The 27,780-nt window shown below is 48.8% G+C and overlaps 1 protein-coding gene and 1 long non-coding RNA gene across 15 annotated transcripts in view; one reads left to right on the top strand and one right to left on the bottom strand.

The window, feature by feature from the left end:
* Positions 1 to 27,780, bottom strand: part of LOC105467388 (MOK protein kinase) — an 86,748-nt gene that overhangs the window by 12,408 nt on the left and 46,560 nt on the right. For 6 of the 14 annotated variants that reach the window (XM_071099563.1, XM_071099566.1, XM_071099559.1 and 3 more), the window contains 4 exons: positions 21,126 to 21,204; positions 20,964 to 21,012; positions 20,019 to 20,197; positions 232 to 333 (listed from right to left, as the gene is read on the bottom strand). In XM_071099563.1, the coding sequence (XP_070955664.1) occupies positions 232 to 333; positions 20,019 to 20,197; positions 20,964 to 21,012; positions 21,126 to 21,204 (409 nt within the window). Of the gene's footprint in view, positions 1 to 231; positions 334 to 2,123; positions 2,227 to 7,811; positions 7,911 to 15,329; positions 16,644 to 20,018; positions 20,198 to 20,963; positions 21,013 to 21,125; positions 21,205 to 21,371; positions 23,194 to 27,780 lie in introns of those variants that run through there. The other 8 variants (XM_071099560.1, XM_071099565.1, XM_071099568.1 and 5 more) reach the window with 5 other exon arrangements.
* Positions 2,973 to 9,368, top strand: LOC139364176 (uncharacterized). The gene is made up of 2 exons (XR_011625496.1): positions 2,973 to 3,058; positions 9,292 to 9,368. It is a non-coding gene; the product is annotated as an uncharacterized lncRNA (long non-coding RNA).

Raw genomic sequence — 27,780 nt, 5'->3', positions numbered from 1 at the left:
CCCCGGCCCTCAGAAAGCCTGTGACAAATCTTTCTGTGATACTCAAGGAAGAGCTCACCTTTGAGACCCCTTAAAGTGATGGGCTCTGTCTGAGCAGCCACTCACTGGCCCTCAAGTGAACTTGGAGCCCTGAGAGTGAGGGGTTTGAGGGAGGCACAGGGAGGGGCTTGCCCTGCCACAGGTCCTGGCAGGGGAGTGAGTCCACGTCCACTCTCAGAGCACAATACTTACTGTTTGAACTTGGTGAGGGTCTTCTGAGCAGGTGTGCCGATGACATCGTGGATTTTTGAGATTTGGTCCAGTTCATTTACTCCAGGGAAGAGGGGCTGCAGACTGGAAGGGCACAAGGGGCACTGTGGTCAGTGTTAGGGACAAACTACCCCAAAAAAGCCTCTTGGTGCTGCCCACCCCTCCCCCTAATGCTCTGCAACCCTTCTCCGTGCCGTCTACCCTTCCCCCAAGCCTCTTTATATTTCTAAGCTCTTATCTAGGTGCCACTTCGGAGCCAGCAGACTTCATTCATCAGACCTTGCTGCGATAAGCAAACCCCAATTACAAACCATCTGGACCGCATAGGGGGAGGTTGTGGGAAGCATAAACAAACTTTACCTACACCCTCCTGTAAGTTCATGCTCTTCATCTAGTTGCTACCATAAACATCACAAGGTGATATGTGGCAAAATTAACCAGCAAACAATCCTGGGATATCCATACCGAAGAATTCCCTCAAACTCCCCTCCCCAATATAAACCCCTCATTCTGTAAGCTTGGGGCTACTTCCTCTGACTGTTAAGGGGGCAGCAGCAGGTTAATAAAAACTTGCTTGCCTGACTTTGGGTCAATTTTTCCTTTCTCTTGGCTGACCTTACTTTCTGGTGCCAAAACCCGGAAAGGGGGATAGACTCTGGCCAGGACTCACTCACTATCAATCTCTCTCTCTCTTTCTCTCTCTCTGCCTCCCTCCCCTATCACCCCTCTCCTGGCCAATCTTCCCTTCCCTGAACCTGCCAAAGACCCAGAGAATCTCCTAGACTCTCCCATTGCTGGTGACTTCATCCACCATCAAAGCCTCTGCCAGGGTGAGTAAAAAGAGACTGTTGCCATTCCCTGGAACTCTTTACCATCCATCTCTCCGTTTCCGAAAGACCTTGGCTGGGCCAAGGGCTTCCTCCACCCTCCGGGCCTCTGGTTCCTCCATTTCAGGGACGCCTAACAAGGCGGTTACCTCCTCTATTCCGGACAAGTTCCACGGGAAAGGGGACGTCACCGACAGTCTCTTCTTCCTCTACCCCTCTCCCTTCACTCCCATTCACTATGGGAGCCTCTCAGTCTATTCCTCCTAAAACCACCCCCCTTGGGTGCCTCCTACACAATCTCAGTACTCTTGGCCTCTGTTCAGAAATCTGCCCTAAAAGGCTTATCTTTTACTGTAACGCCGCGTGGCCTCAATACAAATTAGACCATGGCTCCCAATGGCCTGAAAATGGCGCTTTCAATTCCAACATGCTCAGGGACTTAGACAACTTTTGCCAGCGCTGTGGGAAGTGGTCTGAGATTCCTTACGTTCAGGCTTTCTTTACCGTCCGTAGTTGTCCCTCCCTCCGCCAGTCCTGCTGTACCTTCCAAATTCTCCTCGCCTGCTCCAAACCCGACTGGCCTCCTGCTCCCCTCATCTCAATAGCCCCAGCCGACGACTTCTTCCTTCTTTGATCCCGCTGATTTCTCCCCTCCTCGACAACATCCTAATCAGCCGACGACTTCTTCCTTCTTTGATCCCGCTGATTTCTCCCCTCCTCGACAACATCCTAGTCCTCCACCAGAACAGCATGACCCCCCACCGTAGGCCTCCGGCTCTACCTCTCTCTCCCTCTCTCCAACCACCCCGCCTCCAACTCTGAGTCCTCCCCATCGCCACCGCGTACTCGTTCTCGAGCCCACCACACCCAGCAGCCTGCTCCCTTGCTGCTTCTCTGGGAAGTGTCAGGGGCCGAAGGGATCGTCTGCGTCCACATCCCCTTTTCCCTCTCCGATCTCTCCCAAACTGAGAAACGTCTCGGGTCCTTCTCCGATCCCAACACTTATATCAAAGAATTTAAATATCTCACCCACTCTTATGAACTTACTTGGCATGATCTCTATATTATTTTGTCTTCTACCCTCCTTCCGGAAGAAAAGGAAAGAGTATGGCTTGCAGCCCAGGCCCGTGCGGATGACCTCCATCGGCAAGATTCTACTAGGCCAGTAGGGGGCGCTGCCGTTTCCCGAGAAGAGCCTACCTGGAATTATCAACCCACAGAATCCGGCCAGGCCTCCTGCAATCATATGATTACTTGCCTCATTGCAGGCCTTAACAAAACTGGCCATAAGGCTGTAAATTTCGAAAAACTCAAAGGAAGCTCCCAAAAGGCCAACGAAAACCCTGCCCAATTCCTTTCTTGCCTTACAGAGACTCCAAAAATATACCTGCGACGATCCCGCCTCCTGAGAAGTAGTGAACTATTATTGTTCTTAACACCCATTTTATTTCCCAAACTGCCCCCGACATCTGGCGCAAACTTAAAAAGGCTGAAGATGCCCCTCAGACCCCACAACGAGACCTCCTTAACCTGGCTCTCAAAGTCTTTAATAACAGGGATGAGCAAAATAAACTAGATAAAGCCCAAAGAAATCGTGCTAAATACCAGCTTCTAGCAGCAGCTATACCAGCTTCTAGCAGCAGCTATACGTCAACTCAGCCATATTACCCAAGGGCACGAAAGACCCGATAGCAGCAACCCTCCAGGCCTTGTTTTAAGGGCAGCAAAGAAGGCCATTGGGCACGGGCATGTCCTAACCCTCGAGTGCCAAAGAGCCCTTGCCCAGTCAGCCAGCAGACAGGCCACTGGAAGTCTGACTGTCCTCTCAGCAAACGGACAGACAAGCCTGCTCCTCAGAGCCACCACCCCTTTAACATGACAAAATGTGAAGAATCGCTTGCATTCCTGCAGCTACGGGCCAGGGCCCCCGGCCCCATCTGCCATCACTGCATCAGAGCCCAGGGTAACTCTGCAAGTAGCAGGTAAGCTGATCTCTTTTTTAATTGATAGCAGGGCCACCTACTCCGCTTTGCCTGAATTTTCAGGACCCACTCATCCCTCTCAGGTCTCAGTCATGGGGGACGATGGCATCCTGCATCCATGCGCCATCAGACCCCTTATTTGCTCTCTGTTTGATACTGTTTTCTCACACTCTTTCCTTACCATGCCTCGTTGCCCTGCCCCCTCCTAGGCCAAATTCAAAACCAAACTCAATTTAGAATTCAAATTCAAATTCAAATTTTGGCCAAATTCAAAGCTTCTATCACCTTTTTCTGCCTCCCTCAACCAGAGTCCCTCTTACTCCTCTCTACTAGTCCAGCCCCTGACCTCTCTCCCCAGTACCCACTTCCCACCTCTCTCATAAACCCAATAGGATGGGACACCACCACCCGTTCTCTAGCTGCTCACCATGACCCCATCAAAATCCAGTTAAAAGACCTCTCTAAATTTCACAACATCCCCCAATACCCCATCTCCCTAACCCACCAAAAAGGCTTACAGCCCATTATAAACAAGCTCTGTTCACGCGGTCTTCTTAGGCCAACACATTCTTCATGTAACACCCCCACCCTTCCGGTTAAAAAATCAGACAGCTCGGCCGGGCGCGGTGGCTCAAGCCTGTAATCCCAGCACTTTGGGAGGCCGAGACGGGCGGATCATGAGGTCAGGAGATCGAGACCATCCTGGCTAACCCGGTGAAACTCCGTCTCTACTAAAAAATACAAAAAAACTAGCTGGGCGAGGTGGCGGGCGCCTGTAGTCCCAGCTACTCGGGAGGCTGAGGCAGGAGAATGGCGTGAACCCGGGAGGCGGAGCTTGCAGTGAGCTGAGATCCGGCCACTGCACTCCATTCCAGCCTGGGCGACAGAGCGAGACTCCGTCTCAAAAAAAAAAAAAAAAAAAATCAGACGGCTCATACCCACTCCCCCAAGGCCTCCAAGCCATCAATCAGGCTGTCCTTCCTATTCACCCCATAGTTCCTAACCCCTATGTACTTCTCCCTCTCATTCCCTCCACCACCACCCACTACCACTGCTGTTGACCTAAAATATGCCTTTTTTACTATTCCCCTGCACCCTGATTCCCAAAACCTCTTTGCTTTCACCTGGACCGACCCTGACACTCTCCAGTCACAACAACTCACCTAGACTGTCCTCCCTCAAGGCTTCAGAGATAGCCCTCATTTCTTCGGACAAGCTTCAGCTCGAGATCTCACCTCCTTAAACCTTTCCCCTAAGCCGTCTCCTTCAATACGTGGACAATCTTCTCCTTTGCAGCCCTCTCTAGAAGACTCTCAAACCCACAGTCACTCTCTTAAACTTTCTCTCCACCAAAGGGTATAGAGTCTCCCTGTTCAAAGCTCCACTTTCCACCTCCATAGTAACTTACCTACGAGTTCAATTTTCCCCCGGGGCCCAGGCTATGACCCCCGCCCGAGCAGCACTAATAGATAATCTGCCCACACCCTCCTCCAAAAGCAAAGTCCTTTCCTTCCTAGAACTAGCAAGCTTTTTAAGAATATGGATTCCCAACTTTGCCCTCCTAGCTCACCCGCTCTATGAAGCAGCCAAAGGCCCTCTCAATGAGCCTCTAAATCCCTCACATAACATACTCCCCAGCTTCTGCAAACTTCAAACTGCTCTTGTCACTGCTCCAGCTCTGTCCCTACCTGGTGTCTCCCAACCTTTCACTCTCTATACTGCCGAGAGCCGAGGAACAGCCCTCGGTGTCTTAGGGCAACAGAAGGGAGACCCTCCTTCCTTTGCCCCTGTAGCCTACCTCTCTAAACAATTAGACAACACAGCCAGAGGGTGGCCAACCTGTCTTAGAGCGCTACAGCAGCGGCTGCTTTAGCTCTAGAAAGCAGGAAACTAACATTCAGTCAAAATACCACCATCGGCCGGGCGCGGTGGCTCACGCCTGTAATCCCAGCACTTTGGGAGGCCGAGGCGGGCGGATCACAAGGTCAGGAGATCGAGACCACGGTGAAACCCCGTCTCTACTAAAAATACAAAAAATTAGCCGGGCGCGGTTGTGGGCACCTGTAGTCCCAGCTACTCGGGAGGCTGAGGCAGGAGAATGGTGTGAACCCAGGAGGCGGAGCTTGCAGTGAGCCGAGATCGCGCCACTGCACTCCAGCCTGGGCTGGGCGACAGAGCGAGACTCCGTCTCAAAAAAAAAAAAAAAAAAAAAAAAAATACCACCATCTACAGTCCTCATAAACTACAGGATCTCCTCTCCTCCCGAGCATTAGGCTCCCTTCCTCCTTCCCAGATTTGATTACTCCATGCCCTCTTTATCAAAAATCCCAAATTCAGTCTTGCCAAAAGTTCTCCCCTTAACCCAGCATCCTTCCTCCCTGTATCTTCTCCTCCTACTCATTCTTGCACTGACATCCTAGATCACCTGCAGCCACACTTTCCTAACATTTCCTCCAAGCCTCTCACCAACCCCGATGACCAACTATTTATAGATGGCTCCTCCTCCGGGCCCACCGGCTCCTCCAAAATTGCTGGGTATGCAGTTGTTTCCCTTGACCGAGTAATTGAAGCTAAGCCCCTACCTCCAGGAACCTCCTCTCAAAAAGCAGAACTCATAGCTCTCACCAGAGCCCTAACCCTTTCCAAAAGCAAATGAGTCAACATTGACACAGACTCCAAATAAGCATATCACATTCTTCATTCCCGTGCCGCCATCTGGATTCCTTACTGCCAAAGGGACCCCTATCACTAACGGCCCCTTTATTTACCAACTCCTTCAGGCCGTATATCTCCCAACTGAGGCAGGAGTTATACACTGTTGGGGACATCAAACAGGAACAGATAAAATCTCAAGAGGCAACAGAAAGCCTGATGAGGCAGCAAAAGAAGCCTCCCTTTCTTCCGCTTCTGCCTCCCTCTTCCTCATTACCCGTGCAATCCAACCTCAAGACTTCCGCACTGAAATAGCCTCATTACTACAACAAGGAGCCTTCCTCCAGGGAGACTGGATAGATAAGGACCAGATGCCAGACCTTCCCCAGGGAAAAACTGACAAGATCCTGACATCTCTCTACCAATCCTTCCATATTGGTGCACGTCCCCTCTATCTCCTCCTCCACCCATATTTCTACTCCCCTTACCTATTTACCTCACTAAAAAGCATAACTTCAAACTGTCATATATGCTCTGTCACCTCCTCTCATGGAGCCCCCCATTCCCCATCTATTCCTACACACCAGCTAAGAGGAACACTCCCATCCCAAGGCAAGACTGGCAAATAGACTTCACTCAGATGCCTCCTGTCAAAACAACAAGATTCCTTCTCACTCTTATAGATACCTTCTCTGGGTGGGTGGAGGCATTTCCTACCTCTTCAGAAAAAGCCGCAGTAGTCTCCCAGATCCCTATATGAGAAGTCATCCCTAGGTTGGTCTCCCTCGCTCCATTCAACGAGACAATGGCCCTGGCTTCATTTCCCAAATCACTCAACAGCTCTCCCAGTCCCTCGGTGTCCAGTGGCGCCTCCATAACCCATATTGACCCCAATCATCAGGAAAAGTGGAAAGGGCAAATGGAATCCTTAAAACACAATTGACCAAACTCACTCTAGAAGTCCAGAGGCCCTGGACTTCCCTCCTACCCATAGCTCTAGCCCACATCAGAGCCAGCCCAAAGGCACCCTCCTTGCTCAGCCCATTTGAATTAACATATGGACGCCCTTTCCTCTTACAAAACAGGCCTCCTTCTGATTCTCGCTTAGGAGAATACCTCCCAACACTCTCCCTCATCTGCCATCTCCTCTGCAAAGAGGCTGACCAGGCCCTCCCAACACCACATAAAGGCCTCACTGACCAGACCCTCCTACCAGGAGAACAAGTTTTTCTAAAAACCCTTAACCCGGCCAGGCACAGTGGCTCATGCCTGTAATCCCACCCCAGCCTAGTGAATCACAAGGTCAAAAGATCGAGACCATCTTGGCCAACATGGTGAAACCCCTTCTCTACTGAAAATACAAAAATAAGCCGGGTATGGTGGTGCGCACCTGTAGTCCCAGCTATTCGGGAGGCTGAGACAGGAGAATCACTTGAACCCAGGAGGCGAAGGTTGCAGTGAGTTGAGATTGTGCCACTGCGCTCCAGCCTGGCGACAGAGGGGGACTCTGTCTCAAAACAAAAAACAAAACCCTTAACCCAACCAGCCTTAAACCAAAATGGGAAGGACCTTTCCAGGTCATCCTTACTTGTCGGGCCTCTGAGCCCAAGCCTGCATGTATACATCCAGATGGCCTGAAGCAAGTGAAGAATCACAAAAGAAGTGAAAATGGCTAGTTCCTGCCTTAACTAATGACATTACCTTGGGAAATTCCTTCTCCTGGCTCCGAAACCTCCCCACTGAGCACCTTGTGACCAACCTCCCCTCCCCCCGCCCCTGCCTGCCGGAGAACAACCCCCTTTGACTGTAATTTTCCACTACCTACCCAAATCCTATAAAACAACCCCACCCCTATCTCCCTTCACTGACTCTCTTTTCGGACTCAGCCCGCCTGCACCCAGGTGAAATAAACAGTCTTGTTGCTCACACAAGGCCTGTTTAGTGGTCTCTTCACACGGATGCACGTGACATTTGGTGCTGAAACCTGGGACAGGAGGACCCGTCCTTCGGGAGACCAGTCCCCCGTCCTCACCCTCACTCCATGAGGAGATCCACCTATGACCTCCGGTCCTCAGACCAACCAGCCCAAGGAACATCTCACCAATTTCAAATCGGGTAAGCGGTCTTTTCACTCTCTTCTCCAGCCTCTCTTGCTACCCTTCAGTCTCCCTGTTCTTCCAATTCCAGTTCTTTTTCCTCTCTAGTAGAGACAAAGGAAACACATTTTATCCATGGACCCAAAACTCTGGCACCGGTCACGGACTCGGGAAGACAGTCTTCCCTTGGTGTTTAATCACTGTGGGGACGCCTGCCTGATTATTCACCCACACTCCATTGGTGTCTGATCACTGCGGGGACGCCTGCCTGATTATTCACTCACACTCCATTGGTGTCTGATCACTGTGGGGACGCCTGCCTGATTATTCACCCACACTCCGTTGGTGTCTGATCACTGCGGGGATGCCTGCCTTGGTCATTCACCCACACTCCATTGGTGTCTGATCACTGCGGGGATGCCTGCCTTGGTCATTCACCCACATTCCCTTGGTGGCAAGTCCATTGCAGGGACTCCTGCTTTGGCTGCTCACCACACCCCCCTTCTCCGAGTCTCTACCCTCTCTTTCCTCTGGGCTTGCCTCCTTCACTATGGGTAACCTTCCACCCTCCATTACCCCTTCTTCTCCCTTGGCCTGTGTTCTCAAAAACTTAAAACCTCTTCAACTCTTGCTGACCTAAAACCTAAGCGTCTTATTTTTTTCTGCAACACCGCTTGGCCCCAATACAAACTCGATAATGGTTCTAAATAGCCAGAAAACGGCACTTTTGATTTCTCGATTTTACAAGACCTGGATGATTTTGTTGAAAAAATGGGCAAATGGGTCTGAGGTACTTGATGTCCAGGCATTCTTTTACACACTGGTCCCTCCCTAGTCTCTGCTCCCAATGCGACTTGTCCCAAATCTTTCTTCTTTCTCTCCTGTTTGTTCAGTCTCCACCCCAAGCTCTGAGTCCTTTGAATCCTCCTTTTCTACAGACCCATGTGACCTCTCCCCTCCTCCCCAGGCTGCTCCTCGCCAGGCCGAGCCAGGTCCCAATTCTTCCTCAGCCTCTGCTCCGCCACCCTATAATCCTTTTATCACCTCCCCTCCTCACACATGATCCGGCTTACAGTTTTGTGTGGGGAGACTAGGCCTCCTCCACCTGCCCAACAATTTCCTCTTAAAGAGGCGGCTGGAGCTGAAGACGTAGCCAAGGTTAATGCTCCGCTTTCTTTATCCGACCTCTCCCAAATCAGTTAGCGTTTAGACTCTTTTTCATCAAATATAAAAAAACCCAGTTCATGGCCCGTTTGGCAACAACCCTTAGCTTTACTGCCCTAGACCCAGAGGGGCCAGAAGGCCATCTTACTCTCAATATGCATTTTATTATCCAATCCGCTCCAGACATTAGAAAAAGCTCCAAAAATTAGATTCCGGCCCCCAAACCCCACAACACCTTGCCTTCAAGGTGTACAATAATACAGTAGAGGCAGCCAAGTAGCAACGTATTTCTGAATTGTAATTCCTTGCCTCCACTGTCAGACAAACCTCAGCCACATCTCCAGGACACAAGAACTTCCAAACGCCCGAACCGCAATGGCCAGGCGTTCCTCCATGACTGCTTCCCCCAGGATCTTACTTCAAGTGCTGGAAATCTGGCCCAGTCTGCAGCCCAGAATTCCTCCTAAGCCATGTCCTATCTGTGCGGGACCCCACTGGAAATCAGACTGTCCAACTCGCCCAGCAGCCACTCCCAGAGTCCCTGGAACTCTGGCCCAAGGCTTTCTGACTGACTCCTTCCTAGATCTTCTCGGCTTTAGTGGCTGAAGACTAATCTGCCTGATCACCTCAGAAGCCTCCTGCACCATCACAGATGCTTTGGGTAACTCTTACAGTGGAGAGTAAGTCCGTTCCTTTCTTAATCAATATGGAGGCTATCCATTCCACATTACCTTCTTTTCAAGGGCCTGTTTCCCTTGCCTCCCTAACTGTTGTGGGTATTGACAGCCAGGCTTCTAAACCTTTTAAAACTCCCTAACTCGGGCCGGGCGCGGTGGCTCATGCCTGTAATCTCAGCACTTTGGGAGGCTGAGGTGGGCAGATCACGTGGTCAGGAGCTCGAGACCAGCCTGGCCAACATGGTGAAACCCCATCTCTACTAAAAATACAAAAATTAGCAGGGTGTGGTGGTGAGCACCTGTAATCCCAGCTACTTGGGAGGCTGAGGCAGGAGAATCATTTGAACCTGGGAGGCAGCGGTTGCAGTGAGTTGAGATTGTGCCATTGCACTCCAGCCTGGGCGAAAGGGGGAGACCTTGTCTCCAAAAAAAAAAAAACAAAAAAAAAACAAAAAAAAACCTCCCCAACTCTGATGCCAACTTAGACAATATTCTTTTATGCACTCCCTTTTGGTTATCCTCATCTGCCCATCTCCCTTATTAGGTCGAGACATTTTAACTAAATTATCTGCTTCCCTGACTATTCCGAGGCTACAGCCACACCTCATTGCCACCCTTTTCCCCAGTTCAAAGCCTCCTTCACATCTTCCCCTGTATCTCCCCACCTTAATCCACAAGTATGGGACACCTCTACTTCCTCCCTGGCAGCCGATCACACACCCCTTATCATCCCATTAAAACCTAATCACCCTTACCCTGCTCAACGCCAGTATCCCATCCCACAGCATGCTTTAAAAGGATTAAAGCCTGTTATCACTCACCTGTTACAGCATGGCCTTTTAAAGCCTATACACTCTTCTTACAATTCCCCCATTTTACCTGTCCAAAAACCGGACAAGTCTTACAGGTTAGTTCAGGATCTGCACCTTATCAATCAAATTGCCTTGCCTGTTCACCCCGTGGTGCCAAACCCATGTACTCTCCTATCCTTAATACCTCCCTCCACAACCCAGTATTCTGTTCTGGGTCTCAAACGTGCTTTCTTTACTATTCCTTTGCACCCTTCATCCCAGCTTCTCTTTGCTTTCACTTGGACTGACCCTGACACCCATCAGGCTCAGGAAATTACCTGGGCTGTACTGCTGCAAGGTTTCACGGACAGCCCCCATTACTTTGGTCAAGCCCAAATTTCTTCCTCATCCGTTACCTATCTTGGCATAATTCTTCATGAAAACATACATGCTCTCCCTGCTGATCATGTCTGGCTAATCTCCCAAACCCCAACCCCTTCTACAAAACAACTCCTTTCCTTCCTGGGCATGGTTAAATACTTTCACCTTTAAATACCTGGTTTTGCCATCCTAACAAAACCACTGTATAAACACAAAAGAAAACCTAGCTGACCCCATAGATCTTAAATCCTTTCCCCACTCCTCTTTCCATTCCTTAAAAACAGCCCTGGAAGCTGCTCCCACACTAGCTCTCCCTAACTCATCCCAACCCTTTTTCATTACACAGAGCCAAAGTGCAGGGCTGTGCGGCTGAAATTCTTACACAAGAGCCGGGACCACGTCCTGTGGCCTTTTTGTCCAAACAACTTGACCTTACTGTTTTAGGCTGGCCCTCATGTCTCCATGCAGCAGCTGCTGCTGCCCTAATACTTTTAGAGGCCCTCAAAATCACAAACTACGCTCAACTCACTCTCTACAATTCTCATAACTTCCAAAATCTATTTTCCTCACACCTGATGCATATACTTTCTGCTCCCTGGCTCCTTCAGCTGTACTCACTCTTTGTTGAGTCTCCCACAGTTACCATTGTTCCTGGTCCAGACTTCAATCTGGGCTCCCACATTATTCCAGATACCACACCTGACCCCCATGACTGTATCTCTCTGATCCACCTGACATTTACTCCATTTCCCCATATTTCCTTCTTTCCTGTTCCTTACTCTGATCATACTTGGTTTACCGATAGCAGCTCCACCAGGCCTAATCGCCACTCACCAGCAAAGGCAGGCTATGCTATAGTATCTTCCACATCTATCACTAAGGCTATTGCTCTGCCCCGCTCCACTGCCTCTCAGCAAGCTGAACTCACTGCCTTACCTCGAGGCCTCACTCTTGCAAAGGAATTACACATCAATATTTATACTGACTCTAAATATGCCTTCCATATCCTGTACCACCATGCTGTTATATGGGCTGAAAGAGGTTTCCTCACTACACAAAGGTCCTCCATCATTAATGCCTCTTTAATAAAAACTCTTCTCAAGGCCGCTTTACTTCCAAAGGAAGCTGGAGTCATTGACTGCAAGGGCCATCAAAAGGCGTCAGATCCCATCGCTCAGGGTAATGCTTATGCTGATAAGGTAGCTAAAAAAGCAGCTAGCATTCCAACTTCTATCCCTCGTGGCAGTTTTTCTCCTTCTCATCGGTCACTACCACCTACCCCCCCACTGGAAACTTCCACCTATCAATCTCTTCCCACACAAGGCAAATGGTTCTTGGACCAAGGAACATATCTCCTTCCAGCCTCACAGGCCCATTCTATTCTGTCGTCATTTCATAACCCCTTCCATGTAGGTGAAAAGCCGCTCTAGTCTGCCTGTTAAAACCTCTCATTTCCTTTCCATCGTGAAAATCTATCCTCAAGGAAATCACTTCTCAGTTGTTCCATCTGCTATTCTACTACTCCTCAGGGATTGTTCAGGCCCCCTCCCTTCCCTACACATCAAGCTCAGGGATTTGCCCCTGCCCAGGACTGGCAAACTGACTTTACTCACATGCCCTGAGTCAGGAAACTAAAATACCCCTTGGTCTAGATAGACACTTTCACTGGATGGGTAGAGGCCTTTCCCACAAGGTCAAAAAAGGCCACCACCTTTTTTGTGTCTTCCCTTCTGTAAGACATAATTCCTCGGTTTGGTCTTCCCACCTCTATACAGTTCAATAATGGACCAGCCTTTATTAATCAAATCACCCCAGCAGTTTCTCAGGCTCTTGGTATTCAGTGGAACCTTCATACCCCTTACCGTCCTCAATCTTCAGCAAAGGTAGAATGGACTAATGGTCTTTTAAAAACATACCTCACCAAGCTCCGCCTCCAACTTAAAAAGGAGGACTCTGTCAAGGACAGAGTCCAAAAACCCACCAACCAAGCAAGTAATTACGCCGAACCCCCTTGGGCACTCTCTAATTGGACATCCTGGGTCCTCCCAATTCTTAATCCTTTAATATCTGTTTTTCTCCTTCTCTTATTCGGACCTTGTGTCTTCCGTTTAGTTCTCAATTCATACAAAACAGCATCCAGGCCATCACCAATCATTCTATATGACAAATGCTCCTTCTAAGAACCCCACAGTATCGCCCCTGACCACAAAATCTTCCTTCAGCTTAATCTCTCTCCCACTCTAGGTTCCCACGCTGCCCCTAATCCCACTCGAAGCAGCTCTGAGAAACATCGCCCATTATCTCTCCATACCACCCCCCAAAAATTTTCACTGCCCCAACACTTCAATACTATTTTATGTTATTTTTCTTATTAATATAAGAAGACAGGAATGTCAGGCCTCTGAGCCCAAGCCTGCACGTATACATCCAGATGGCCTGAAGCAAGTGAAGAATCACAAAAGAAGTGAAAATGCCCAGTCCCTGCCTTAACTGATGACATTACCTTGTGAAATTCCTTCTCCTGGCTCAGAAGCTCCCCCACCCCTTATGACCCCCGCCCCCACCCACCAGAGAACAATCCCTTTTGACTGTAATTTTCCACTACCTACCCAAATCCTATAACGGCCCCACCCCATCTCCCTTCACTGACTCTCTTTTCGGACTCAGCCCGCCTGCACCCAGGTGAAATAAACAGCCTTGTTACTCACACAAAGCCTGTTTGGTGGTCTCTTCACACGGACACGTGTGACACAACCCCTACTACAGCCAAACTCTCAAGACATACCCCCTGGTATCACCTTTCCAGGTTAAAGAGAGCTCCCACCTCCGATCCACCAACCAGCACCTCACCAACTTATAACTGGTATTCCAGCACACTCCTTGAGCCAACCCGACTCCACCTCACATCCATCCCAGAAGAAACTTCACATCAGTAAATCCATCTATCTCAAACAGGTTTAAACTACTATTACAACTAGCTTCCTTTAATGGAGACACTCTATTACACCCTAATTGCAGGCATTATACTACTTACCCTGTTGTTTGCAGTGGGATTATATAGTGTAACTCCTTCCAATTGGAATACCAGCCAAAAAGTCTCCCTCACTTTAGCCTTCTGCTTAATGGTTACCCTTATAGCAGGAATCACAGTCACTAATAAACATTGCCACATCCTCCCTAGATGCCCTGCCTTTGTCTGTCCTGCTGCTTCACTCTCTTCCTTCACGCTCTCGCAAGGTATTTCCTGGTTCCACCCACGGAGCAACACCCTGGAGGCCTTTTTCAAGTGCAAAACCAACCTTTTCTTCCAAGGCTCTTTCTATGGCTTCACTCTGGGTGAAACCGAACTATTTACTTTTCTGCTCACTCTCTGCCTTTCTAACCCATCTCATAATCAATACCCCAGCCCTTCTTTCAGCCCAACCAATACCTACAAACCCTGAACACCTATACAGAACACTTAATCTCACACACTCCTTACTAAAAAACTCTAATTCCTCTCTGGCAAGAGACTGCTGGCTCTGCGTATCCCTCCTCTCCACAACATACAATGCAATCCCTGCCTCAGCCTACAACTGGACTTCCATCCAAGTAACCTACCATTCTGAAATCCTCATTAACAGCCCCCCCTCAAACTCTACATACAGGCATTAACAAAAATCTCCCCCCGCCGGGCGCGGTGGCTCACGCCTGTAATCCCAGCACTTTGGGAGGCCGAGGCGGGCGGATCACAAGGTCAGGAGATCGAGACCATGGTGAAACCCCGTCTCTACTAAAAATACAAAAAATGAGCCGGGCGCGGTGGCGGGCGCCTGTAGTTCCAGCTACTCGGGAGGCTGAGGCAGGAGAATGGCGTGAACCCGGGAGGCGGAGCTTGCAGTGAGCCAGGATAGCGCCACTGCACTCCAGCTTGGGCGACAGAGCGAGACTCCCTCTCAAAAAAAAAAAAAAAAAAAAAATCTCCCCCCAGTTAGCCAGCGAGTTCGGTCTAGCTGTGACAACCTGACATCCCTACTTACACAACCTATCCCCTACCGCAGCTGTGATAAACGCATATGAGGAGCCATAACAACCCACACAATCTTATCCTACCTAGCACCACTGTGCGCCAATGACATCTACCCTCAGGCATTCCCCTCAGCCACCTAAATTCCAAACTGTGCAATTTATACCGCACAACTCAAGCCCTCCACCAAACATACTACTCTCAAAGCCACCAACAATAAAGACAGGCTTCGTTTCTCTAGCCCCTCAGCCCTTGACACCGCCCACCTCCTTAACAAAAACTCAGAGTACTGCAAGGGCCGACACCTCCCCTGTTTATCCCTCTTCCCTTGGCTCCCCTCTCCATGCACCATCCCTGCACCCGCCACCCACGACTGTGTCCTTATCCCAACATTCAGCAACACTCCCACATGGATCTTAGTGGACACAAAACGCTTCCTGTTACACTGGGAAAAAAGACCCCAAAGCCCCCAGCCTAAAGCAAACACCCTTTACAACCACTTACAGCAGCAGCTCCAGCCGGGACCCTCGGAGTGTGGACGCATGAGAAGAACAAAACAGTACATCTTTTTAGCATACACAACCGGTTCTGCCTACCAAGCCAAGGCATACTTTTCCTAGGTGGTGCCTCAACTTACATTTGCCTCCCCTCTAACTGGATGGGCACCTGCACCCTGGTTTTCCTCTGTCCAAAAATCAACTTTGCCCTAGGAGACCAACCCCTACCAATCCCAGTACCCCAATACCCCTATCCGACACTGCCGTGCGATACAACTCATACCTCTATTAGTAGCCCTCAGAGTAACTACAGAAGTTGGAACTGAGACTGCAGGACTAACCACCTCTGTTTCCTATTACCAACCCCTCTCCAAGGACCTCACAGATAGCTTGGAAGAGATAGCCAAATCCATTACAACTCTCCAATCACAAATAGATTCTTTAGCAGCAGTGGTTCTTCAAAATCACAGAGACGTAGACCTACTCACAGCCAAAAAGGGAGGACTCCGCCTCTTTCTAGATGAACAGTGTTGCTTTTATCGTGACCAATCTAGCTTAGTACAAGATTCTGTAAAAAGACTAAAGGACTGAGCACAAAAAATTAAAGAAAATGTCCCCTGATGGCCAGCGTGGTCCTCCTGGTCCTTTAGTACCTGGTTTCCATGGCTAATGCCCCTCTAGGCCTAGCCATAACCATTCTTCTTTTTCTAGCATTCAGTCCTTGTCTCCTACACCTTCTCACTCAGTTTTTACTGGACTGTATCAGAGCCTTCACCCACAGGACAATACAAGATATGATGCTGCTCCAAGAATACCAACAGATTCAAGAACGGCAGTCCCTACTGTCCAGTCTGCCCCTAAAAACTGTGGCCCCTTCCCAGCAAGAAACAACCAGATGACAACAGCGCCCCTCTTCTATTACCTATTAAAGGGCTGGGAAGTTAGGGACAAACTGCCCCAAAAAAGCTTCTTGGCGCTGCCCACTCCTCCCTCTAATGCTCTGCAACCCTTCTCTGTGCCACCCACCCTTCCCCCAAGCCTCTTTACATTTCCAAGCTCTTATCTAGGCGCCGCTGCAGAGCCAGCAGACTTCACTCATCAGACCTTGCTGCAATAAGCAAACCCCAATTACAAACCATCCAGACCACACAGCAGAAGATCGTGGGAAGTATAAACAAACTTTACCTACACCCTCCTGTAAGTTCCTGCTCTTCATCTAGTTGCTACCATAAACATCACAAGGTAATATGCGGCAAAATTAACCAGCAAACAACCCTGAGATGGCTGGGCGTGGTGGCTCATGCCTGTAATCCCAGCACTTTGGGAGGTCGAGGCGGGTGGATCAGGAGATGGAGACCATCCTGGCCAACATGGTGAAACTCCGTCTCTACAAAAAACACAAAAAATTAGCCAGGTGTGGTGGCGGGCGCCTGTAGTCCCAGCTACTCGGGAGGCTGAGGCAGGAGAATGGTGTGAACCCGGGAGGCGGAGCTTGCAGTGAGCCGAGATGGTGCCACTGCACTCCAGCCTGGGCGACAGAGCAAGAACCTGTCTCAAAAACAAAAATAAAAAAAAATAAGAACAAACCAACCCTGGGATGCCGCCATACCAAAGAACTCCCTCAAACTCCCCTCCCCAATATACATCCCTCATTCTGTAAGCTTGGGGCTACTTCCTCTGTCTGTTAAGGGGGCAGCTGGCAGGTTAATGAAAACTTGCTTGCCTGACTTTGGGTCTATTTTTCCTTTCTCTTGGCTGACCTTAGTCAGGACATGGCCATGGGTCTCTCTATTCTGCCTGGTCCCCTCGACCAGGCAGGCCCACTCACACAAAACATGAGGAACTGAGCCTAGCTCATACAGCACCCTCACCACAAGACACACAAGGAACTGAGCCTAGCTCTTACAGTGACCCTCACACAAGAAACAGGAGCAACTCAGCCTGGCGTGTGCAGTGCCCTCACCACACACAACACGAGGAACTCAGCCTGGCATGTACAGCACCATCACCACATGAAACATGAGGAACTCAGCCTAGCGTGTGCAGCGCCCTCACCAAAAAAAACACGAGGAACTCAGCCTGGTGCATACAGCGCCCTCACCACATGAAACACGAGGAACTCAAGCAGCAACCTTCACCACACAAAACAGAGGAACTCAGCCTAGCGCGTGCAGCAACCTTCACCACACGAAACACGAGGAACTCAGCCTGGCACACATAGCAACCCTTACCACCGGAAACACGAGGAACTCAGGCTAGCGCATGCAGCGACCCTCACCACACGAAACACGAGGAACTCAGCCTGGCGCGTGCAGCGACCCTCACACGCGAAACACGAGGAACTCAGCCTGGCGCGTGCAGCGACCCTCACACGCGAAACACGAGGAACTCAGCCTGGCGCGTGCAGCGACCCTCACACGCGAAACACGAGGAACTCAGCCTGGCGTGTGCAGCGACCCTCACACGCGAAACACGAGGAACTCAGCCTGGCGCGTGCAGCGACCCTCACCACACGAAACACGAGGAACTCAGCCTGGCGCGTGCAGCGACCCTCACACGCGAAACACGAGGAACTCAGCCTGGCGCGTGCAGCGACCCTCACACGCGAAACACGAGGAACTCAGCCTGGCGCGTGCAGCGACCCTCACCACACGAAACACGAGGAACTCAGCCTGGCGCGTGCAGCGACCCTAGCTGCTGGGAGGCTCCACTCTCCCTTGTGTTTGGCCTTTCTGTTTCCACTTTACCAAAAGGTCCGACGTGTTCCCTAACAGGCAAAAGACAGATTCACATTCCGACATCTGTCCAGCATGATGTCTGTGGTGAAATGTGACTAATTCACAGTAACCGTGATGAATAACCCCACAGTGAGCCTCCCATCAGCCAAGAGAAGTTTTGCTGACAAATTCAGCATGAGGCAGGTCAGATTTTGTCAATAAATGAGTCCCAAGAAACCTTTTGGTTTCCAAAGCTTTTATAGATTTTGGAATTGTGGGAACAAGATTTTAAACCTGTGCCAGGCGCGGCTGCTCATGCCTGTAATTCCAGCACTTTGGGAGGCTGAGGTGGGCGGATCACCTGAAGTCGGGAGTTCAAGACCAGCCTGACGAACATGGAGAAACGTCTCTACTAAAAATACAAAATTAACCGGGCGTGGTGGTGCATGCCTGTAATCCCAGCTACTTGGGAGGCTGAGGCAGCAGAATCACCGGAACCCGGGAGGCGGAGGCTGCAGTGAGCCGAGATTGCATCATTGCACTCCAGCCTAGGCAACAAGAGCGAAACTCCATCTCAAAAAAAAAAAAAAAACAATAAAAATAAAGAATTTAAACTTGTATAAATAAATTCAATTCATATTACATGCCACAAAGAATATTTAAAAATACAGCTCTGGGCTGGGCACAGTGGCTCATGCCTGTAATCCCAGCACTTTGGGAGGCCAAGGTAGGTGGATCACAGGGTCAGGAGATTGAGACCATCCTGGCTAACATGGTGAAACCCCGTCTCTACTAAAAATGCAAAAAATAATAGCTGGGTGTGGTGGCAGAGGCCTGTAGTCCCAGCTACTTGGGAGGCTGAGGCGGGCTTGAACCCAGGAGGCAGAGCTTGCAGTGAGCTGAGATCACACCACTGCACTTGAGCCTGGGCTACAGAGCAAGATTCTGTCTCAAAAAAAAAAAAAAGAAAAGAAAAAATATAGCTCTGGTGGTAGGCCTAGCTTCTATTCCAGAAAATGGCAGGATCTTGTGACGAAAGGAGAGAGGAGAAAATGCAGGTGAGCAGGAAACAGCTCCAAGCGGCGAGATAAGCACATCAGCCCAGTTCGGTGGCTGGTGCACTGTGGGCCACCTTGTGTGCTGGTGAGATGCGGGCAGCTTTGTGCTCCAGATATCTGCCTCCTCCAGATGAATTCACAGGACCTGGCCTCATGAGAAGGGACTCTCGGTTGACACTTCTGGCTGCAGTGAAATTGCCATTCAGCTTTCCAAAATGAAAAGTTACCAGTATGAACCATCTGGATCAAAGGAGAATATGTCCTGAAGTGCATTTCTGTATCAGTCTGTTGAACAGGTGGGATCAGACTTTGACCCCTCAGATGTGTCCCCAGACCTTAACCTCACTGCCACCTGCCTGGAGGCCCACTGGGAGCAAGAGGTGCAGCCCTCCACCCCCATGCACTTCTTCAACTCAACACCATTCACCTCGGAGTGGGACCGGCCCCCATCTCCTCGTCCCTGGGCCATTGCTCCTTCCCGAGGGCTGGGCGGAGTGGGAGGTTTGGAGGCTGGAGCAGGGAAGGGTGGGATTGGGGCTTTCTAGAATCCAACTGTGCCAGAAGGTGCCTCATCCTCACACTTGTGGCCAGGGCACCCTACCTGATATGACTGCACCTCTCAGGGGAGGCCCGGCTCACCCCTCCCCATGGCAGCCCCATCAAGCACCTCACAGCAAGCCCAAGGAGGCGGCTGCCCACACCGCCAGGGTGTGCGGGAGGCAGAACAACTGAGGATTGGTGCTCTTCTCCGGGAAGGCCAGGCAAGGCCAAATATGTACAACAAGTAAAACGAAAGCCTAGTTGATTTGCTGTTAAATTAAAAACAGTAAAACAGAAAGTAAAACCAGAATGACCATGACATCTGGATTGGAAGGGCCCCTCCCGCTGCAGGAACCAGGAAGGAGCCCGGCCTGGCGCTACCTGGCGATCTCGTAGAACACGCAGCCGGCGCTCCACAGGTCCATCTTGTACGTGTAGAACCCATTGGTGAGGAGACACTCTGGGGCCCGGTACCAGCGGGTGGAGATGTATTCCGTGTATGGCTGCTTGGAATAGACACTCCGGCAGGAGCCAAAGTCCCCTAATTTCAGGACATCCTGCTGGAAGGGGAGAGAAGCAAGGACAAGCAATGTCCCATTATGTGGCTATCGTAATACAAACCACTCCAAATATTTATGCACTAGCAGGAAAATTACTAGCATCTAAAGTAGTCTGTAAAATGCCAATTACTGGCTTTATGAGCACCTGAAAGTGCCTCCAGCAGATGAGGAAGTGATGTGTCTATTCAGTGGAACAAGTTTACAAATATTCTGGCTATGTTTTACATATATTTCCAAATGTCTACGGGTTTGAAAATGGTTAACTCACAGCGCTTCAACAAATGAACGACACACACTAGTCGTCGGTCTGGTCATGCTGCCAGCTTGCCCAGCAAGGGCTTTTTTAGCCACACAGCCCCAGAGGACCCTGCTGACAGCCAGTGACAGGCGCTGGGAAACAGCAAATGGTACGGTTTAAACACAGGTAGTTTAGTGGCCTGGGAGAGAGACGGACCTGAGCTCAGATCCTGCCTCTGCCACATTTCTCTCTAGGGGGATCGAACGGCCATCAGGATGGGGTTCCTCTCTGTCTGCAATGTGAGAAAGGCGCGTGCTATTATTTTCTTCCAGGTGCAGTCAGTTATGTTGGTGGCATTTATTAAATAAACCATTTTTTACAACCTGAGAGGGAAAAAATTACTGTAACAAATAGGCTGTCTAGCTGCATGGACTGAAAGTTCCTCCAGCAGGAGGAGAAAACCTTTCAGGGAAAGGGTTTCTATTCAACTTTTATTCTGATACCCAGCTTTCATGTAAAAGCTCTTACCTTTATTAGTATATTTTCTGGTTTTACATCTCTGTGAAATATTCCATTTCTGCATTCAGTATAAAAGGAAAAATAGAATTACACTTCATTTATTCAAATTCTTGAATTTGAATGTTAACACATCTTATTAATTTCAGAGCTGTCAAATCTCCAAGAGCATACCTGTGAATGTGATCAAGGGACTTACATAACTGGTACATATAGTGCATAATTTTTTTTTCTGATAATGGGTATCTTCTCCCTGTATAATCAAGAAAATAGGCAAATATGGTTACTGATGGTACATATCCCCTTTTTTGAAATAAAAATAATCCATTTTTATTTAACGATGTATGAAAATCTAAGTTCCCCTGTAAAAAATAATCTGAAGTAGTCTTAGGAAATATGTAGTGTACCTACAAAACATACCATTTAAAATTCCATAGACTGGCCAGGGGCGGTGGCTCACGCCTGTAATTCCAGCACTTTGGGACGCTGAGGTGGGTGGATCACGAGATTAGGAGTTTGAGACCAGCCTGGCCAACGTGGTGAAATCCCATGTCTACTAAAAATACAAAAATTAACCGGTGTGGTGGTGGGCGCCTCTAATCCCAGCTACTCAGGAGGCTGAGGCTGAAGAATTGCTTGAACCCAGGAGGCAGAGGTTGCAGCGAGCCGAGATCCCACCACTGGACTCTAGCCTGGGCAACAAGAGCGAAACTCCGGAGGGGAAAAAAAAATCTGTATACTGGCATGATCTCATTTAAAATTACACAGCACATACATTTTTAATGGAAAATTCCTTTTTATTTTTCTTTTTGGCAGTTTATAGAAGTTTATTCTACATCCTCAACTATGTGTTAGTAGCACCATGTAATTTTTAGGATTGTTGTCAAATTTGGGGAAACTGCTAAGTTTCTTTCATATCTGAGTTATAAGATTTCATATTTCAAGTTTTCTATGGAGTGAATGCTCTTTAGTTTGAATTGACTATACTCAGAGTATTCCTAGAAGACATCCCAAATGAGATGGCCGGCAATAACGTAACTATTAATACATGGAAGAGACTGCAAAGCATATAAATGTATCCCAGCCAACCCTTAACAAGATTCCAGACATGTCCACGGCTGTTTCACCGTTATGCGGAGGGGAAGTATGACGTAGGAGAGGTTAAAATAGAAGAGATGGCAGTCTTAACTTTGTGGTTGAAATACCTTATTTTTGCAAATTTAACAAAATATATAAACATGGTGAAGATACCGCAAGGGCCTTTTTTGGAAGGCACCCAGGCAAGTCAGCTCTATCAGCTGCCAGAGACTCTGCCTCGGCTCCTCTGTTCTAACATACGTGGTTTTTCTGAGTTTTGAAACAGGTAAAGCAGGTTTGGGAAATTGCCAGACAACTGAAAAATTAATAAACAATAAACATTACTGAAGAATGACAAAGAATTGTTGATAATTTTTTCCTTTTTAGTGGAAATGTAGTAATTGTACCTATTCATGGGACCCAGAGAGTGTTATTTTGATCCATACATACAATGTATAAGGATGAAATTGGGGCAATTAGCACGTGTGTCACCTCCAACATTGGCCACAGCTCTGTGAACATTCAGAGCGCGTGTGCTATGGTTTCAGTGGGAACAGCACTGAGCGATTGCCGCACAATAGCATGGTCTGACAGCCTCGGCCGGCCTTGGAGGCCTTCCAGGACGCTGTCCTTCAGCCTGCACTGATGATGAAAATGTTAGGAGTCACTCGTCAACCCAGTGTTACGCTAGGCTTTCCTGTTTATGTGGAGATGTCCACTTTAAAGGCGGATAGATCACAGTTCAATAAGCAGTTCAACTGCTTTCAGTCTCGGTCCACATGTCTTCTTTCAAGGAGAGGCCGTTTAGCGTGGCTGGCACAGTCCCCTGCAGCTGCCCTGTACTCAGCGCCTGGGCTGGCTGTGCCTTGGTGCCCGCAGCTTTCTACTGTGTTTGAAGACTTCATACCACACGCCCAGCATCACAGCTTACCCTTGTTCCAGAAGATGTCAATTTTACTTGATTTTAATTTTCAAAGTGTGTGTTTTAAGTTATTAAGTTTTAAATCTGCACAATGACCACGTTCACCTAACAGTTTGGAAATCCACTTCCTCCCTCCATAAGCACATATACCATTTGATACCTTTGGTCCTAAGTTTACAATTTCTTTTGAAAATTAAAATTATTCTTTTTCTCTGCTTAACAAGAATGTTTATAACATACAAATAATAGAAAGTAATTTACATTGTAAAATGTCTAGGTGCAATTAGCTTTTTCTTTTTTTTTCTTGAGATGGAGTCTCGCACTGTCATCCAGGCAGTAGTGCAATGGTGCAATCTCCACCCACTGCAACCTCCACCTCTCAGGTTCAAGCAATTCTCCCGCCTCAGCCTCCCAAGTAGCTGGGATTACAGGCACTTGCCACCACCACGCCTGGCTAATTTTTTTGTATTTTTAGTAGACATGGGGTTTCACTGTGTTGACCAGACTGGTCTTGAACTCCTGACCTCGTGATCTGCCCACCTTGGCCTCCCAAAATGCTGGGATTACAGGTGTGAGCCACCACAATTAACTTTTTTGTGTAATACTATCACCTTTTTATTGTTTCACATGATTTATCAACAATTTTCCAGAATTAAAAGAATCAAAAGTAAGAGCTTTATCAGCTTTCCCAAGCTTGAGGAATTCTGGAATCTTATTAAATTAATATCTGTAACAGATGAAAAGAAAGCAACTTTCCATTCTCCTTCACACATGCAGCAGGATGAAGCTGCTGGAAGTTCATCTCATCAGGTGCCCCTGGGTCCTGCGATCAAACCCAATCTCACTGCCCCTATGACTTACCCTGGCACTCAAGACCCCCTTCAACCAATTCCTCTCCACCACAAGGGTTCTCACACTCCCATGAGTGGGCTGCTAAGACACAGATTGTCCCTCCCCATCTCCACCCACATTTCTGCTTCAGAAGATCTGCAGTGGGGCCCCACAGTCGCCTAACAAGAGCCCAGGTGCAGCAACTAGTCTTGGGTCCTTGCTTCGAGAACCATGCCCCACCACACCCTTCTTGTTTGTTTATCGAATACTCAGGTGAATTCCCTCATGGACTCTTCTCTGGTTGCTCCCAAAGCTCACCGGTACCTATATTCATGATGTTCCATCCCAGGAACGCCCTTTCCAGCCATGTCCACACATTCAAATCTTACTCGTATCATAAAATTGTCATTAGAGTCATCTGAACTTGAACTTGGGAAACGTGGAATCTTTTAGGAAAAGTCTAATCTATCCAATCTTCATAATCACCTAGAAGTCTTTTAAAAAGCAGATTTCAGCCGGGCGTGGTGGCTCAAGCCTGTAATCCCAGCACTTTGGGAGGCTGAGGAGGGTGGATCAAGAGGTCAGGAGATTGAGACCATCCTGGCCAACATGGTGAAACCCCGTCTCTACTAAAAATACAAAAAATTAGCTGGCCATGGTAGCAGGTGCCTGTAGTCCCATCTACTTGGGAGGCTGAGGCAGGAGAATGGCGTGAAACTGGGAGGCAAAGCTTGCAGTGAGCCAAGACTGTGCCACTGCACTCCAGCCTGGGCAACAGAGCCAGACTCTGTCTCAAAAACAAACAAACAAATAAAAAAGCAGATTTCAAGGCCTGAACCTAGATCTAATGGAGCCAGGAATCTGTGCTTCTCAGATGCCTTCAGTCCCAGGTAAGAGTCCTCTTCAGGTGCCCGCCCTTCCTTGCCTCCCTGGGTCTCCTCCTGGAAACTCCTTATTCACAGCCCTAGGGGTAGGGAGCCGTTCCTGGTCCCGGGCCAGTAGGAGAGGTGTTACTGCTGGAGTGAGGTATCAGGGCAACAGTGTGTGCCCAGTGGTCTGAACAGCTGGAGACCACACCCTTGCAAAGGAAAGCGCTGCCCAGCCACTCTCCACAAACTTCTCCAGAACGAGATCCGAACTTTCTGGGCCCAAGACTGTATCTGGTTCCCATCAGATTCTTGTTTTCAAACAGTTTGAAACAAGTAAAATAGAGTACAATTAACAAGTCACTCAGAAGTTTCTCATATGCCCCTTAGTGAATGTCAGCAGGCCCCAAAAGCTCTAGCTCTCCTGACCAAGGTAATTTTTATCAAATATTCTCATTAAGAAGCCTCCAAGGAATGTCATATATGATACTAGTAATTTTAAAAACTTAAGTGAACACAGTGATAAACCAAGGCATTCACTGTGACTCAGCACTAACTGAAGGAATACAGCTGCCACTGTGGCCTGCATCATGACAGCATCCCCAGCACACGCCCCTCCAGCGAGGGTGGAGAGAACTACAAACTAGCCACTCACTAAGGCAAATGAGTATTTTTTTTTTTTTTTTGGAGACAGGGTCTCACTCTGTTGCCCAGGCTGGAGTGCAGTGATACAATCAGCTCATTGCAGCCTCGACCTCCTGGGCTCAAGCCATCCTCCCACCTCAGCCTTCTGAGTACTTGGGTCTATAGGCATGCGCCACCGCACCGAGATAATTTTTTTAAAAAAATATTTTGTACAGACAGGGTCTCAGGCTAGTCTCAAACTCCTGTGCTCAAGCAATCCTCCCGCCCTGGCCTCCCAAAGTGTTGGGACTACACGTGTGAGCCACTGCACCTGGTCCTATCAATTTAACTTGAAACAGTTAAAAAAGAGAGTAGATTCCGAAACAATCTTGTAAAAGAGTAGCTGCCTCTATAGTCAGATTATGACGGAAACTAAACCTCTTTTACAGTTTTTCCTTCATAAATTCCAAGACAGGCTTTCCTACTGCAGATGGCATGAGCCCAGAGCCGTTAAGCACATGCACCCAAATACACAAACTAGGATAGCTGGCGGGGTAGCCATTCTCTATTCACCCCAATTACTAACTCATGCCAAAGAAGAATCCAGAGACATTCTTCCAGAGAGAGTGGTGGGCAAAGGGCCTTCGCCATCCCTTCCCCAGGTTCCCACACCACTCTTGCCTTCATGGCACACCCACAGATTGACTTGCTCAGGACCTAGCCCAACCCCCATCTAGCATGCCAGGCCTGAAAGTCCAAATGACATTCTTCATGCTGCCTTGCAGCTGAGAGTTTCAGATGTGACTTGGGCTCTGCCTAAATGGGAATACTTGGGAAAGACGTTTCAGGCCCAGGTTTGGGGGCAGATGAGAGGAGAGAAGGCATCCATTCTGAGGGCACGGATCACAGATCCTGGCAGAAAAGGCTTGGTTCCAGCCCTGGTAGCTGCAGCAGCTTTATTCTGCAGAGCGTTGTCAGCAGCAGGGCCAGCAGCATGATCATGGAGAGCAGTTGTGAGAAGCAACTTCCTATAGGCCAAGCCCGGAGTCTGCTTCTTCAGTCCTCCCAACAATTCTGGCAATCTATCCATATCACAGAGTAACCCCTCTTGAGTTAATCAGAGAATAGGGGAGACTGTTGTTTGCAACTAAAAGGGAGAATCAACACATCCACCTACAGCAAATTTATTCTTAAAACAGTAACTGGAGAATTCCTTCTAAAAAGGTGCTACTCAAAGCACAGTCCATGAGCTGATGACAGTTCAGGGACTGTTACTGGTCTAAGAGGAGATGACATAAATTAAGAACAACTGTTTAGAACTGTTTGTAGCAATCTGACATGCTGTGACATCTAAGCACATGATCACTTTTCTGGTAATTCATTTTTACTATATTTCACAAAAGTTCCCCCTGCAGTACATTAGAAATAAGACAACTGGTTTTCTGTGATCATTTTGGAAACACTGCTCTAAACACCAATTGAAAACCACCTCTCCCTTGCTTTAAAGCCCAATAACAGCTTCCCATTGAACTTAGAATAATGAAAATTCTTACCCTCGCCCTACCAGCCTCATTGGTGCCTGCCTACTCTATTTTCTGCAACTCTCCTCCATGTCCTCCAGCCACGTGGGCCTCTTCCCTCACGGTGGCCTTAGGACCTTTGCACTGGCTGTCCCTCTATCCTCATCACTCCCTAACACATTGGCCTGTTTCATTCACTGACAGCACTTACCCCTATCTGGAATTCTTGATCATTTTGACTGATATTCTTGGTAATTTCTTCGTTTGTTTCCTGTCTGTCATCGAGTGTGAGCTCCACATGGGTGGGAACTGTGTCTGTTATGTTCCCCACCATGTCCCTGCCTCTGGAATAGCCCATGGCATGTCATTGCAAATGAGACATCCTCTCCTGCACCTGTCTAATTCTACCACTCCTCCAGGAAAGCCCTATTTTCCCAGCCCACACAATCTCTGCCTCATCTGACACCTGTTCAACAAAGAGAAAATTACCCCAGCAACTCCTTTTCTCTTATGATATCACTTTCATATAGTTTATGTGGACACTAGACTATATACTCTTTCAGACCGGGCGCAGTGGCTCACGCCTGTAATCCCAGCACTTTGGGAGGCTGAGGTGGGCAGATCATGAGGTCAGGAGTTTGAGATAGCCTGGCCAACATAGTGAAACCCCGTCTGTACTAAAAATACAAAAAGTTAGCCGGGCGTGGTGGCGGACATTCCAGCTACTCGGGAGGCTGGGGCAGGAGAACAGCTTGAACCCGGGAGGCGGAGGTTGCAGTGAGCTGAGATTGTGCCATTGCACTCCAGCCTGGGCAACAAAGTGAGACTCCATCTCAAAAAAAAATTACTCGGGCGTGGTGGCGGCGCCTGTAATCCCAGCTACTCGGGAGGCTGAGGCAGGAGAATGGCTTGAACCTGGGAGGTGGAGCTTGCAGTGAGCCAAGATCGCGCCATTGCACTCCAGCCTGGGCGACAGAGTGAGACTCCGT

This window comes from Macaca nemestrina, chromosome 7 (genome assembly GCF_043159975.1).
Source record: "Macaca nemestrina isolate mMacNem1 chromosome 7, mMacNem.hap1, whole genome shotgun sequence".
In the NCBI taxonomy this organism is placed as follows: domain Eukaryota; kingdom Metazoa; phylum Chordata; class Mammalia; order Primates; family Cercopithecidae; genus Macaca; species Macaca nemestrina.
Note: the sequence above shows the minus strand (reverse complement) of the source record. Positions and strands in the feature narration are given on the sequence as shown.